The sequence below is a fragment of the Lycium ferocissimum genome, chromosome 10, assembly GCF_029784015.1.
Source record: "Lycium ferocissimum isolate CSIRO_LF1 chromosome 10, AGI_CSIRO_Lferr_CH_V1, whole genome shotgun sequence".
Taxonomy (NCBI): Eukaryota; Viridiplantae; Streptophyta; class Magnoliopsida; order Solanales; family Solanaceae; genus Lycium; species Lycium ferocissimum.
Genome location: NC_081351.1, coordinates 43,488,487 through 43,506,078, shown reverse-complemented (window position 1 = coordinate 43,506,078; position 17,592 = coordinate 43,488,487). Strand labels below are relative to the sequence as shown.

Below are 17,592 nucleotides of genomic sequence, written 5' to 3'. Positions count from 1 at the left end.
TTTTAGCAATTAATTTCTAAAACAAATATGAAAGGTAGTTTGCGGTATTTATAGTCTCTTTAGTGACAAAAACACACTATCAACTACTTATAATCTATCCTTTTTATGACAAATATGTTCATTACTAACTCTTGTCGTTTGGGGATGAAAGGAAGATTTGTAGTTTAATAAACTTTATTTAGTGATCTAAAACAAAGTTGTCTTTATATACTTTCAACGCTTTTTAAAGACTAATGATTGTGAAATTTTTTTTGCGTCACACAAGATTTTTGTGGCGTAAATATGACTTATAAGTGGCAAGAAATTATTTATCTACGATAATCGAATTTGTTATGGTATTTATATCATCACCACCATTTTCACCGCTAACACAGCAATATTCACCACTATCATCACCACCAATATCATCACCGGTATCACTGCTATCAACACCACCACTATCAACACCATCACCACTGCCGTTCATCCAAGAGCCCAAGACTTTAACTCATCAAGAAGAATTCAATGTCCTTAAGGTACTTTTGACATATATATATATATGCCTTTCTAAATTTTTTTTAATAGAGCCCAAGACTTTAACTCAAGAAGAATTCAATGTCCTTAAGGTACTTTTGACACACACACACGCACAATATATATATATATATATATATATATATATATATATGCCTTTCTAATTTTTTTTTTAATTTTCTAAAGCATATATATTGAGTTTACGAGTAATGCTGATGTGTTAACTTGTTATTATTTACTTGTTAATTTTAGGAGAGGGTTCCTCACATAATCAACACTCATACACCTGAAGAAGATGCAAGAATTTTTATGGAGGTAATATATATATTGAGTTTACAAGTAATGCTGATGACACACACATACATTGGATCCTTTTTCTTTTTAAAGACGGATGATGTATGTCAATCTGTGTCTTTGTTTGTGTTAACATTTAGGGACTTTTATACTGCACAACAACGCCTAACAAGTCTATATAATGAAAAATGATTTTGATATTTAATTTTTATACACCTGTTATATATTTAGTATATATCAACGACAACCACAAAATTGCTACGATTAAGTGGTGAGTTTTTTTTAGCGTCCTGACTAAAAATGTTAAGATCTCTAAAAACAAGATCGAAATAAGTGGAAGAGATTAAAGAGATAAAGCCATTAACTAATGTTGTAACAATGTAACTAAATAAGTGTTCAGATATATAGTTTAACTAGTGAATTTGCCGCGCTTCGCGCGGTCATAAATGTAAATAAATGAATCTGTAGTACGTATTAATATATTTTTTCGGTTAGGTCCAACACTCCATATATAAACTGGGCCACAAAAACAATTTGAAGGACAAATGTAATTAAGAAACGATACGTATACTTAATAACTTTACATATACAACCATTTAGTAACACTACATTTTTCAGTAAAAGTAATAAGTATTAATAATAATTGAAAAGAAAACATACGATATGATAGAACGTTTTTTTTTCTATTATACTCGAAAATTATAAAAAACTTCCTTCTGTAAATTAATTAATCTTTAAATCATCATATAAATTTCTATGAATAGGGACTTTTAGCATTTCGAGTTTAGATATATTTCAATCATGTCTTTGATTTTCTGTAAATGGAAAGAAGAGAAAATGCTTTTCACTAAACTTCATTTTTCTTATATTATAAATAGTTTGTTAACTTGAACTTATTTTTTGTTTAAATTTGATATTTACTCCATTAAGTAGTTAAAATTTCATATGGGAATAACAAAGGGAGGGATAGCATGACACCAATTTCAGCTACTAATTTTCAAACATGTAATCAAGTTGAGATTACATGGTTGAATCCTCATAATAATATCATAATAATAAATCCTAAAGTGCAGCTGGCCTCTAATCCAACTACTCAAGGGAATATATATATTTAGTCTCCTTCATATCTTTTTATATGTTATCTCACAGGAAATACTTCCCTTAGTTAAGCACTATGCATTATCTACATGATCAACGAAAAGTAGTAAAATAGTTTTTCATGGTGTATCAACAAATTGGCAAAGTAATCAGTGAATTGGATGCTTGCATCCCAAAAAGCCGTGCATTTCTTCGATCCAAAAATTATCAGCTTTGCGGATTCAAAGGCCCATCATATATAGGTGACCTTAGAGATATTTGAGCCAAAATAAAAAAGAAATATATCCCTAAAAAAGAAATATATCCCTAATAAAAAAGAATATGATCAGATGAAGTTAAACATGAAAGATGAGAAACGGCTGGAAAATTTTGGAATATTTTTAGTTGATTCCAATTTCCAATGTTAAACAAGGCATGCATGGATGGTGCTAGGTTTTGTAACGTTTGCCACGTCCCCTCTTTATTGTTCCCTTTCTTCTTCAGTTCATAAAATCTTCTACTATCTTCCTTCTTTCTGTCTATCATATTCATTCTTTCTGTCTTCTCCAATCTTTTATTTCTATATCTTTTTGACAATTATGGATTACTCCCTAATATCACCACTATCATCAGCATCATCAACACCTCCACCATCACCACCGCCATCCGTCGAAGAGCCAAAGACTTTAACTGAACAAGAACTCACTGCTCTTAGGGTGTGTTGCCTTCTTAATATCTTTTGAATTTTCTAAAGCACATATTTTTGTTTAATTAAAGGTAATTCTGATGTTTTAACTCATTGTTATGTGCTTATTTTAGGAGGCGGCTCTTCACAAGAAACAATATTGGATCACTATTAGATTGTTTGGACACAATTTATAACTCAAGGATTGACAAAAACTGAAAACATTTACTCTTGGACGTAATTTATGCCCAAAACAATAAAAGCGTAGGAATCCCATATTTTATAGGTAACAGGAGATAATTGTGAACTTGGTCTGCTAGTTATTGTCAAATATTACTTTACCTTTTAAACACATCTAATTTGATTTTTAGTTCGAAAAATTGCTTTCTGGGGATGTTCAACAAATTACTTTCATCTTGTTTTGGCCTTTTACTATTTTCTTAATCACCATGTACGTACCTTGCACGTGTGAGCTTGATTCACTTCATGTGCCAAACACGTGCAAATGTTATTTTTATTTTAGAGTGACAAGAAATTTGAACCAAGAGCCTGTGTCAACTCTAATAACATGAAATATGCTCCCATCTAATTGGCGAATCAGAGTCCAAATCGAAGCCATGGTAAAAAAGACCCTAAATGAATAACAAAGGAAGAAAATAACTTTAATATTAGATGAAGTTGAATCTTTTGAAGAACTTTCTCCATCGATGCTAGCGTTTTGAACTTTTCATTTGTAATAAGTTAACCGGTCAAGTTTGTATGTTTTGAATTTGCAATGTTATCAATTTAAGTTTGAAGTTTTATTTTAAATTACTTATGTAGTCTTGTATCACATTTCTCAACTTTTTATAATTTTTAGCACTTAAATAGCCGTTGGGAGTCTTCATTCCAACAACATATTCAAGATATACACAAATATACCATTAACATAACAAGATATACACAAATATACCACTTAAATAATTTTTTTTATTTTAAAAAAGTTTCGAAGTGGGCCGGGCCGGGCCCCCGATGGGCCAGAACCCGAGTTGTTGGTGGGCCTGGCTACCGGGCTAAATGCCAAGATGTCAAGCCACCCCCTAATTTTTCCACTAGCCCATTACCACCACCCTTACCAGGTTGGGGCCCGGCCTCGTTATGGGCCGGTTAGGCGGGCACATCCCAAAGCCGACCCGCCCACTCAATTGATGTGCTTAGTTGTAGTAATGAACTTCTTCACATTGTTTATTCTTAATTAGCTTCTTTCATTGTTTTTTGTCCTTGGTGCAACAACTTTTATCTTCTTCGTTTGTCAATACTTTTATGAGCTTTTAACAACAACAACAAAATACATTGGATTACTATTCTTTGGACACAATTTATGACCGGAGGAATTGAAAAAAAAATGAAAATCCGATTCTGAGGAAACTAATAATATTACAAAAGAAAGCCAAGCCAAAGCCAAAGCCAAAAGAAGGATATGATACTGCTGCTAGCAGTGGCGGAGCCAGCCTTCAGCTATGGGTTCGGCCGAACCCAGTAGCTTTTGTCTGAATCATATATTTGTATTAAATTTTTTGTCTAATATGTACAAATTATTAATTAAGAACCCAGTAGCGTTAAAGAATTAGAATCCCGAACCCACAAGCTTCGAATCCTGGCTCCGCCTCTGGCTGCTAGTGATGCTGGAGAAAAGTGAAGGAATTATGAGAGGGGAGTTGGAGCTATTTCCCACTAAATAGAGTGGTAATTATGAGAGGGGAGATGGGTGTTTCTAGGGTAGGTTTGGAATTGCCTTGCAGAGCCTCTACCTAATTCCGATTGGGGGGATTGAGGTGGTGGTAGAAGATGATGGGATGGGATGTCAAGTGGTTTTTTTGTAGATCGATACGCACCGAAGCTGCAGTCATCAACGTACTCATTACCTAAGCCCACTTCAGGGCGGCCGTTGAGATAAGAAAGTTACCATTATAGAAAGTAAATGTTTTTGAGTAAAGGATACTATATAAACACGCTTCAAGTGGAAAGAGAAAATCAAACCACATTAGAGCTTCAATTGAGAAACCTACAGGTCTGTGCTTACTTACAAATAATATAATGACAATAGAAAGTAAAAACATGGTTAACAAATAAGTTATAGAAGCAAATCATGTTTGTCAGGAAAGTTTTAAGAATATGGATATAACTAAAAAAAGTTTGTATTTTGTAGATACAAATTTTGTTATAGTTGACAAGATATTTATATGCGTGCAAGACACGTACTTAATGATTAACAATACAATAAATAGGCAAAATAAAGTGAATAATAAGTAATTTAAAAGAGCCACAATAGCAATTATATGAGTCAAAATAAAATGCATAAAATCTAATTTATTAAAAAGAAAAATATATTTTTAAATACTTAATTATATTATATCTAAACAGATATGATGGTAGGGCAGCCCAGAGCCCATGTGAATATTGTGTGCCTTCCTTGAGTAAATTAGAATATGAGTACCTTTACAATTTAGTTAGTGAATAAAATGCTCGCTAAGTGTAACATCTTCCACGTTCCACGTCCACCTTTATTGTCTTTCTCTTCTCTTTCACTTCATAAAATATACTATTACTAATACTCTTCTACTATCTCCTTTCTTTCTGTTTCTTTTTGATTTATCTCTTCTCCAATTTTTAGTTCTAATATCTTTTTGAGTACTTTATATATGGTGTCTCCACCACTTTCACTGCTATCATCACCATCACTATCACCGCTAACACCGCCAGTATCACCACTGTCATCACCACCACTATTAATGTTATCTTCACCATTATATATCACCGCTGTCACACCCCTTTTCAATCTCGTGATAAATAAGTTTTTATTATAAGGGGTTTTCCATTTGTCGTGACGATTTTAAAAAGGAATTATTTATTTTCAGAGTCATCATTTGAAATTCATTTATGGTGTCCCATAACCTCTCTCTCTCTCTCTCTCTCTCAATTTTAATGAGGATATTTTAGTCTTGAATATCTCTAGAATTATCATAAAAAATCTACATTATTTTCGAAATTCTGTCAAATTATAATCTGATTACATTAACAATCAAAGGAATTATGTAAATAATTAGTGATAATTTCATCCTCTGCATCCAAGAGATTCAAAATTTGTATTGGTCTAACTTGGTCACGTCCTTAGTACTCTTTTTAGGCTTTTCTCACAAGCTTCTTTTGTTTCTCCCAAATCCCAAATAAAAAAGCAACTGAATTTTAAATTATATTTTTCACTTTGTGTTTTAATGCCAAATGTACCCATCCCTGAAGTCGACTTCAAGGATGATCGTGAGAGATAAAAAAGTTATCAGCGTAAAGAGGATATACTTTTGAGTAGAAGACACTATATACCCATGCTTCAAGGGGCACATTATATTAGAGCTTCAATTAAAAAAACTTACATGTATGTACGTGCTTACTTACAAGTCATATAATGACAATAAAAAGTAAAAATATGGTTAACAAAAATGTTATAGAAGCATATCATTTTTGTTAGGATCGTTTTAAGGATATGGTTATAACTAACAAAATTAGCATTTTTTTATACGAATTAATTTTGTTATTGTATAATTGACTAGATTTTTATATACGTGCAAGAACGTGCGTAGTGACTAGAAATATAATGAAAGGGCAAAATAAAGTGAAAAATAAGTAATTTAAAGAGACACAATAGCATTTCTATGAGTAAACATTAAAATGCATACAAGCTAAGTTATCTCAGAGAAAACACATATTTTTAATTACTTAATTTTATTACATCTAAACAAATATGATGATAGGACCGCCCATAGCTCATATGAATGTTGTGTGCCTTCATTGAGTTGTGAGCAAGTTTATAGTTCAGTTGGTGAATAAAATGCTCGTTAAGTATTTGTGACAATCCTTTAATATGTCCTACCTTTCTACTATATATATTTTTCACAAGAATAAAAAGAGTATAAAAAAAAAAAAGATAAAATAAAAACCAAACACAAAAAATTAACGCAAGCACAGTTGGCAAAACTATTTAAATTAAAAGAAACAGTTGGCAAAACTATTTAAATTAAAAGAAACTAAAAGAAAAAACATAAGAAAGACACGTTATGAAGGAGTTGTCAAGCTTTAATTGACCACCTATCTTTACATAAGCAACCAATTTCCTTTCCCTAAGCCAAGCCAATACCATACCTGAAAGTTCTCTCTCTCTCTCTCTCTCTCTTTTTTTTTTTTTTTTTTTTTTTTTTTTTATTGAAGAAAATGAAAAACCAAAAACCACCACTTTCAGAACCCCCAATAAGTTAGAAAGGATTGGTTCCATTAAATTCTCTACCTTCGCTATGAACTCGTCCTTGCTTGGGTTTGTTTCTTTTCTACTTCTTATTTTTTTAATTAATCAAATCTAACACTTTGTAATTTCTTTCTGATCAGTCTATATTTTATAGATGGTCTATTTAACATTCACTTTATTGCAATTAATAATTAAATATGTATAAGTATACGAAATTAAATAAACTATCTTTTTAACAAAAAATTAATTAGTTTGTAACCAAAAAATTACTCAGCTTTTACTAAGTATCAAAAAAATTATTAAGAGAAAACAAAAGAAACACTCTATATGATATTTAGGTAAAGTTAAATGATACTTTAGCTACCACAAAATTATTATTATTATTATTGGTTTCCCACCCGGTGTCCGGCACTCGGATTGGAGCCGCATAGACCCATTCGGGAGGGGGGGGGGGGCGCTCCCTACCAAGGATTTTTTCTTACCCATAACTCGAACCCCAGACCTGCAAGGAGGAGCAACCCCATCTGTTGCACCACATCTTTGATGGTGACAAAATTATTTATCTATTTTATACGTGATGTCACAAAATATAGTTTAATGACTTTGGTTTGCAATAAAATAAGGGTTAGGTGACCATGTCTACGAGATCAACCCCGTTCTTGAGTTGTTTTGGCTTATTGGAAAATACAATACTAACAACTAGCTATCCTTTTAGTATTCTTTTAGGAAGCAGCATTGAGGTGTTTAACCCAATTTCTTGAGAAAAAACCGTGCAGATGCGTTCCAGGTTGAGTGCCAACCCCCATAAAGTATTTTCATTCACACAAAAAAAAAAAAAATCAAAATTTATACAAATTAGAAAAAGTTTGATGATCCATAATTTTAGCTTTTCTACACTGCCAAAACTCCTAAAATTTGGATGAAGAAAGCTCATTTAATTTGAGATTGAATAAACAAGGTGTGACTACTATAAATAATAGATTTAAGATTTTAAACAATTTTATTAGACAAAAAAGAAAAAGGAGACGTGACAAAGTACATGTTGCATTTTATACTCCTAAGAGGACAAATTTGACATTTTGTGGTAATTAAAGACCTAACTTCACATTTTTTTGGCTTGCATCTTTTGTTTTTTGAGATAATTACACTCAGTATCAATTGGGATACCAATGCTACCAAATTTAGCTCATATTTGAGTTTCTTGCCCACAGTAGCCCATCTTCAATTTAAACAAAAATTACTTGTCAAATAATGACCCATTCCCCTCTTCCTCCCTGTCACGACCCAATTCACGAGTCGTGGTGGCACCTACACTATCCCTCCGAGTAGGCGAACCACATTCCCAATAACAAGTTAAATAAGCGGAAAATTAAAGAAGGAGAAGCTATCAAGTCTTAAATACTTATCATTACTAGAAATGTCACGACATCCCCCAAAAATCTGGCCAAAGGGTACAAGAGCGCTAAACATAGTCTGGAATACAAGTCTGAAAATACTCGAAGGCTACATATTATCTGTCGAATATAAAAACAGAATAAAATAAGAAGGTCCTTCAGGGCCACGGATGGCCGAGTAGCTTACCCTGAATGACCGAAAGATGTCACCTTCCATTACGTATCGACCAGAGGCGTAGAACCGGAGCTCGGATCGTACTCGCACTCAACAAAAGTGCGGCAAGAGTAGTATCGCACAACACTAGTACCGGTAAGCATCATAGACCGACAATGATTAGATAACGCATGAAGAAATGGAAACTAACAAGTAGCACATAGAGCAAACAGGCATGGTCACGTATCGTATACGAGTAAAGTGCAAAGGAATCATGAAATCAACCAAGACAGATATAGTTCACCAAATGATCAGTCACATGTATAAGTGGATGAATGCAATGCAATGCAACAATCACCTTTCTCACTCCACTCTCGTACACACATGCTAAGGGCAATTAAAGCCATGACCCATGGGGGACCCGCGAAGTCCATGTACCACTCGTGCTCTCCGGTAGAAACCTCGGAGGCTATCAATCGCTCTCAATCTCCGACAAGGACCTCGGAGTCTCTCTGTCACTCTCAATCTCCGGCAAAGACCTCGGAGTCTCTCTGTCACTCTCAATCTCCGGTAAAGACCTCGGAGTCTCTCAATCACTCACCTTACCAATCATCACAACAATAAATATGGAAAGCATGCCATGCATGATATCAGTCTCAACAATATCACCAATATAAATCAACAAGTACAAGTCATATTACTGTCCACTGTTCAATTATCAATATTACCATTCCTTTTCATGTGATGAGTGAACTAGTATGTGACGGAGATACAAACAAGTGATAATCACAAAAATAACACATTTGGCGACAAGCCCACATAACAGCTGACAAAACCAACCTAATTGGAATTCACCTCCACTTCATGCCTGAAGGCCTAACATGCTGTCCCCGTCACTTTCTACAACTACATACGATTCTCTAATCAGAGTCTAACTAAAGTAGACCGTAACCTACCTCAATGCCGAACGGGTGCCATGAACAATCAAACTAATGCCTTCCCTTTGCGTAGAGCCTCTGAACGATCAAAATCTATAAAATATGCGATCTACGTTAGAATACGAATCTAAGGACACCCATATTGCTATATTTATATTCGAAACCCAAAAACGCACCCCAAAAAGTGGCCTTGGGCCCATAAGGGCAAGATTGGAATTTTATTGAAAAATTATTTCACCCATTATCTAAGGATCATATATTTTAAAATTGGTCAATTTCATCCATAAATGGACTCTCAAATCATTAATTCTCCTTTCTTAGGACTAGGACTCGAAACCTTGAATTACCCCAAAATCTTAACTTAGAATTAAAATCTAGCTTCCCACATCTCAATTACCATGAATTTAAAGGTGACAATACCTCCCAAAGAGAAAACATAGCAAATAAATCACATAATCTCATATTTCCATCATCGTGTTCCCGGATTGGTAATTATCACCCATATAAAAGACTACGAACCCAAGATGAAATTTAGAAACTTGACATGGACAATAATTGCTCCCACGTTGGAATGTCACTATGTTACCTAAAGTCAAAAGTCATGGTTTTATAACTTTATCTAAATACATTCTTTTCTAGTTGTTTATGATTATTAACCAATGAAAGATGTCCACAAAATTTGTATTCTAGCTCTAAAGAAATCAAAAGCGACAACGAGCCTCATACATTACTGATTGAAACTTATTTCATCTCACCAACAAATGTTATAAAAATCTATGACAAGAGATATGTCTGAAACAATAAATCAAAGGTCCAATACTAGTGCTCTAACAAGTCTAAAACTTGTTGTTTCAACGCACTGCTAATTCTTCTAACGTGAGCAGCCTTCTTTTTTTTCTTTTCGTGCAATGGATTAATATGCAAGCCAATAATTTTTTTTTCACCCTAATACATCTACTATTCTAATATGTAGTACGGAAATAAATGGGCCTAGCCCACCACTCTTATAAATTATCCAAATTACTTAGTCACCCAACTAACACATAATAGTATAAATTAGGCTCACTAGCCACTTAATTAATTCTCCAACTCATACCTTATATGAGTGCAAATAAAATTCCTATGAATAAACTATTCACACGCATTAAATAGATATATTCTAAAATTTACCCGTTAATTAAATCATCATGCCACCAATTCCCCCAAGTCAAGAATACCATTTTAAAGTACGAAAGCGAGACCGAAAGCGAGACCAAAGGTGCTAAACGACCAAATGGGTCGTTACACTCCCCCTCTCTCCACTGCCTCCTTCTTTTTCGTTTTTTTAAATTTTTTTTTTGGAGTTCGCCACTGCCTCCTTTTTTTTTAAATTTTAATTTTAATTTTTTAAATTTTTTATTATTTTTTTGTTTTTTATTTTATTTTTTATTTTTTTTAATTTCCCATCTCCCTCTGTCACGCCGGATCTTTAATTTTTTTTTATTTCCCCTCTCCCTCTGTCACGGCGGATCTTTGATGTTTGAACAGTTGGTTCTGGTGGTGGTGTTGGAGTTCGTCGGAGAACGAAACTCCGGCGATGACTGTATATGGGTGTATATGAGTGTATAATATTGTATGTCGGTGTATATGGGTGTATACGCCGGAGAACGGAACTCCGGCTATGACTATATATGGGCGTATATGAGTGTATATGGGTGTATATGGATATATGGGTTATAATATTGTATAATATTGTATATGGGTGTATTATATTGTATAAGAGTGTATATGGATATATGAGTTATAATATTGTATAATATTGTATATGGGTGTATAATATTGTATATGAATGTACATGGGTGTATAATATTGCATACGGGTGTATATGGGTGTATATGGATATAAGAGTTATAATATTGTATATGGGTGTATAATATTTGTATATAGGTGTATATGAATGTATATGGGTATATGAATTATAATTTTTGTACAATATTGTATATGAGTGCATAATATTGTATATGAGTATATGGATTATAATGTTGTATAATATTGTATATGGGTGTATATGGGTATATGAATTATAATACTCTACTAAATTTTTTTTTTTTTTAAAAATAATAATAAAAACATTTACAAAAAAATAAAAAAGGAGGCAGTGGCGAACTCCAAAAAAAAAATTAAAAAAATTAAAAAAATTAAAAATAAAATAAAAATTAAAAAAATTAAAAAAATAAAAAACGAAAAAGAAGGAGGCAATGGAGAGAGAGGGGAGTTTTGGGTTAGAGCTTTGCAATGTAAGTTTTGAGCTATTTTTTTGCAATGTAAGTGACCCAATCATATATTTATGAAATTTCCCCTGATTTGGGAACTTTACTTCAAGAAACAGTCCTGCTTGTTGAGCCAACAGATATACTAAGCATGCCCTTTATTAAGCTCTTCCTTGTTGTTTTCTGTTCTTTAATTCCCAATCCTCTAACACTTGCCTTTTGGCCTCCTAAGATTCAGCATGCTCATTAATATCCCCTATCTCTTCCCTTGACCATCTGGATAATCTCGTGCCCAACCTTTTCAATTTATGTTTTAATCTCCACATAGGGTTCCTAGCTATTTCTTGGTTCCAATCATTGCTAACAATGTCCATAAAGTCATGTTGAGAAGTCCAAGAATTTGAAATACTTCATTCTTGTAGTTTTTTCATTATCACACTTCAGAAGCATTGGCCTATGATCTGATCCTGTTCTTGGGAGGTGTGTCACGGTGTTAGAGATGAAATTTTGAGCCCATTGGTCATTTATAAATACCCTATCCAACCTTTTCCAAATTCTCTTGCTTGGCCTCCAATTACTGCACCAGGTGAATTTTGATCCAGAGTATCCAATATCTACCATCCCACATGAGTCGATGCATTCAGAAAAATCAAAACTTTCCCTATTTCTGAAAACCAAGTTCCACCCCCTACCCCCGCCACCATCCTATCCTCCATTTAAAAAAAAAAAAAAAACAGACAATTTATCCGATCTTGTAGAAATGAGAAAAGTTTGATGATCCATAATTTTCGACATCTACACCACCAAGGCCCTTAAGTTTTGGATCAAGAATTAGAAAGATTATATTTTTGACATTGAATAAATATAAATCATAGAAAAAACAAAACTGACTACTTTAAGAGAATGATCAGTTTCAAGTAGTTGAACTATGTTATCCGTCAAAAAAGAAAAAGGCTCTGAGATGTTACAAAGGTACTAGTCTAATGCAACTCTTAAGAGGACAAATCAAGGTTTGTTGTAAAAACAGAATTTCTTCACACTATTTCTTCTTAATTAGCTGCTTTCAGTGTTTTTTGTCATTGGTGCAACAACTTTTATCTTCTTCGTTTGTCACTACTTTTATGAGCTGTTAACAACAAGAACAAAAAACATTGGATTACTACTCTTTGGACACAATTTATGACCGAAGGAATTGAAAAAAAATTGAAAATCAGTTAAGAGGAAGCTAATAATATTACAGGAGAAAGCCAAGCCAAAGCCAAAAGAAGGATATGATATTACAGCTAGTGCTGCTGGAAAAAAGTGAAAGAATTATGAAAGGGGAGATGGAGCTATTTCCCACTAAATATAGTGGTAATTATGAGAGGGGAGATGGGTGTTTCTAGGGTAGGTTTGGAATTGCCTTGAAGAGCCTCTACCTAATTCCGATTGGGATTGAGTTGGTGGTAGAAGATGATAGGAATGGGATACACACCTAAACTGCAGTCGTCAACGTACTCATTACCTAAGCCCACTTCAGCGCGACCATTGAGATAAGAAAGTTACCATTGTAGAAAGCTAATGTTTTTGAGTAGAGGATACTATATAAACACGCTTCAAGTGGAAAGAGAAAATCAAACCACATTAGAGCTTCAATTGAGAAACCTACAGGTCTGTGCTTACTTACAAATAATATAATGACAATAGAAAGTAAAAACATGGTTAACAAATAAGTTATAGAAGCAAATCATGTTTGTCAGGAAAGTTTTAAGAATATGGATATAACTAAAAAAAGTTTGTATTTTGTAGATACAAATTTTGTTATAGTTGACAAGATATTTATATGCGTGCAAGACACGTACTTAATGATTAACAATACAATAAATAGGCAAAATAAAGTGAATAATAAGTAATTTAAAAGAGCCACAATAGCAATTATATGAGTCAAAATAAAATGCATAAAATCTAATTTATTAAAAAGAAAAAATATATTTTTAAATACTTAATTATATTATATCTAAACAGATATGATGGTAGGGCAGCCCAGAGCCCATGTGAATATTGTGTGCCTTCATTGAGTAAATTAGATTATGAGTACCTTTACAATTTAGTTAGTGAATAAAATGCTCGTTAAGTGTAACGTCTTCCACATCCACCTTTATTGTCTTTCTCTTCTCTTTCACTTTATAAAATATACTATTACTAATACTGTTCTACTATCTCCTTTCTTTCTGTTTCTTTTTTATTTATCTCTTCTCTAGTTTTTAGTTCTAATATATTTTTGAGTACTTTATATAGGAGTCTCTACCACTTTCACCGCTGATCATCACCACCACTATCACCGCTAACACCGCCAGCATCACCGCTATCATCACTGCCACTATCAACGCAATCGTCACCAGTATCACCATTGTCACACCCCTTTTTCATCTCATGATAAACGAGTTTTCTATTATAAGGAGTTTCCTATTTGAAGTGACGATTTTAAAAAAGGATTATTTATTTACAGAGTCACCATTTAAAATTGATTTATGGTGTCCCATAACCTCTCTTTAAGCAAAACAAATAGCTTGCTCTCTCTCTCTCTCTCTCTCTCTCAATTTTAATGAGGATATTTTAGTCTTGAATATCTCTAGAATTATCATAAAAAATCTACATTATTTTTGAAATTCTGCCAAATTATAATCTGATTACATTAACAATCAAAGGAATTATGTAAATAATTAGTGATGATTTCATCCTCTGCATCTAAGAGATTCAAAATTCCAATTTAAATTCAAAATTTGTATTGGTCTAACTTGGTCACTTCCTTAGTACTCTTTCAAGGCTTTTCTCACAAGCTTCTTTTGTTTCTCCCAGGTCCCAAATAAAAAAGTAACTGAATTTTAAATTATATTTTTCGCTTTGTGTTTTAATGCCAAATGTACCCATCCCTGAAGTCCACTTCAAGGATGATCGTGAGAGATAAGAAAGTTATCAGCATAAAGAGGATATACTTTTTGAGTAGAAGATACTATATAAGCATGCTTCAAGGGGCACATTATATTAGAGCTTCAATTAAAAAATCTACATGTACGTGCTTACTTACAAGTAAAAAGTAAAAATATGGATAACAAAAATGCTATAGAAGCATATCATATTTGTTAGGATCGTTTTAAGAATATGGATAAAACTAAGCAAAATTAGCATTTTTTTATATGAATTAATTTTATTATTGTATAATTGACTAGATTTTTATATAAATGCAAGAACGTGCGTAGTGACTAGAAATATAATGAAAGGGCAAAATAAAGTGAAAAATAAGTAATTTAAAGAGACACAATAGCATTTCTATGAGTAAAAATTAAAATGCATACAAGTTAAGTTATCTCAGAGAAAACACATATTTTTAATTACTTAATTTTATTATATCTAAACAAATATGATGATAGGACCGCCCATAGCTCATATGAATGTTGTGTGCCTTCATTGAGTTGTGAGCAAGTTTATAGTTCAGTTGGTGAATAAAATGCTTGTTAAGTACTTGTGACAATCCTTTAATATGTCCTACCTTTCTACTATATATATATTTTTCACAAGAATAAAAAGAGTAAAAAAAAAAAAAAAAAAGATAAAATAAAAACCAAACACAAAAAATTAACGCAAGCACAGTTGGCAAAACTATTTAAATTAAAAGAAACTAAAAGAAAAAACATAAGAAAGACACGTTATGAAGGAGTTGTCAAGCTTTAATTGAGCCCGGAGCCAAAATGGCTTAATTTTACAGCCAATATACAAAAATGGCATGCCTTTTTTTTTTTTACCAAAATGGGTATTTCAATAACCAACGAAATACCCGTTCTCTCTCTCTCTCTCTCTCTCAAATAATTTTTTTTTTTTTTTGGTGCATTTCGAAAATGGAAAATCAAAAATCGCATTTTTTTTTTTTTTTATTTCGATAGAAAAACGGTAAAAAAATAAAAATATTTTTGGCCTATTTCAGTTGGACTACCAACGAAATAGGATAGAAAATATTTTTATTTTTTTCTCTATTTCTCTATGAACTTGCCCTTGCTTAGGATAAATTTTTTTTTTTTTTAATTTCGTTTTTTCTAGCCAAATTGTTTTTAATTAAATAAAAAAAATAAAATTTAATGCTATTTCTTTCACGAAATGCAACCAAATTAAAAAAAAATTATATTACCCTATTTCATTTTTGTATATATATATATATATATATATATATTTCATTCATGTACCAATTAAATAGGATGAATATATATATATTTTTGTGTTTCATTTATAATAAACATTTATATATTCACGAAATAAAAAAAAAATCTTATTTCGTTTTTTAATAAACGAAAAAAAAAACTAGTTGTAAAGTCAAGACATAACTTTATTTTAAATATAAATATAATTCTAAAAAATATAGGAAGAAAAACTAGTTAAATGAAACTTTAGATGGTCATAACTTTGCGCTCGGATTTTATTATTTTTTTTTTGATTTTGGGTATTTTTCCGAGATCTATGCACACAAACTGCCGTGAAGGCGGTTTGGAGCCGATTTTTTTAAAAAAACGCCTTTTATCACATTCAATTTCAATTTTTCCCCAAATTAGCGTGAAATTTTCAGTTTTATTTACTTATAAGATGATGATACGCAATAGATTTCAACGTAAAAATCCAGGGGTAATGTATCTATGAATGTCAATTTCACTTCTGCGGTTTCAATTTTTTAAAATAAAATTAATTTTCTCGATATATAAAGTTGACTAAAATAACCTTACGTCACTAAGTTTTTTGAAAAATATATTTAAAAAAATTAAAAAATGGCTTTTAATCAATTTGGAATATATATATATATATATAAAAAAATCAATTTCAAAAATATATAAAAAAACTGTTTGTTTTTTTTATATTTCGTGGATTGTTCCACGAAATGCAAAATAAAAAATAAAAAAAAACATATTTAAGTGGATTGTTCCCACGGAAAAAAAAAAAAAAAAAAAAACAGTTTTAAATTAAAAAATAAAACAGTTTCGTTAATATAAATAAAACTGTTTTTTTTTTTTCATTTTGTGGAACAATCCACGAAATATGTTTTTATTTTTTTATTTTGCATTTCGTGGAACAATCCATGAAATGCGTTCATTGGTACATGAATGAAATATATATATATATATATATATATATATATATATATATATATATATGTATTCCTATTTCATTTTTATATAAACGAAATGAAAATAAAATTATTTTCCTATTTCGTTTTTTAATACAAAATGAAATAGGGTAATATAATTTTTTTTTTTAATTTGGTTGCATTTCGTGAAATGCTTAACGAACTAGCATTAATTTTTTTTTTTTTTTATTTGGCTAACAATTTGGCTAGAAAAAACGAAATTAAAAAAAAAAGATTTTTATCCTATTTCTTGGTATCCAAAAATAGGCCAAAAATATTTTTATTTTTTTACTTTTTTTCTATAACCGAAATAAAAAAAAAAAAAAAAATTTAATGCTATTTCGTTGACAAAGTGCACCAAAATTTAAAAAAAAAAAATTATTTAACTGATAATTCTTGAACGAGGAAGCGGGTATTTTAATTTGATCATTTTGTGGTAATTTTGGTAAAAAAAAAAAAAAAAAAAGGCATGCCATTTTTGTATATTGGCTGTAAAATTAAGCCATTTTGGCTCCGGGCTCAGCTTTAATTGACCACCTATCTTTACATAAGCAACCAATTTCCTTTCCCTAAGCCAAGCCAATACCATATATACCTGAAAGTTCTCTCTCTCTCATTTTTTTTTTTTTTGATTGAAGAAAATGGAAAATCAAAAACCACCACTTTCAGAACCCCCCATAAGTTAGAAAGGATTGGTTCCATTAAATTCTCTGCCTTCTCTATGAACTCGTCCTTGCTTGCGTTTGTTTCTTTTCTACTTCTTATTTTTTTAATTAATCAAATTTAACACTTTGTAATTTCTTTCTGATCAGTCTATATTTTATAGATGGTCTATTTAACATTCACTTTATTGCAATTAATAATTA

General features: G+C 31.6%; 1 protein-coding gene across 1 annotated transcript; it reads right to left on the bottom strand.

The window, feature by feature from the left end:
* Positions 1-304: 304 nt before the first annotated feature.
* LOC132034931 (uncharacterized) lies at positions 305-13,989 on the bottom strand. The gene is made up of 4 exons (XM_059425263.1): positions 13,877-13,989; positions 5,244-5,379; positions 2,493-2,632; positions 305-455 (listed from the first exon to the last, which is right to left on the bottom strand). The coding sequence occupies exons 1-4, from the start codon at positions 13,987-13,989 to the stop codon at positions 305-307; spliced, it is 540 nt and encodes a 179-aa protein (XP_059281246.1).
* Positions 13,990-17,592: the final 3,603 nt, after the last annotated feature.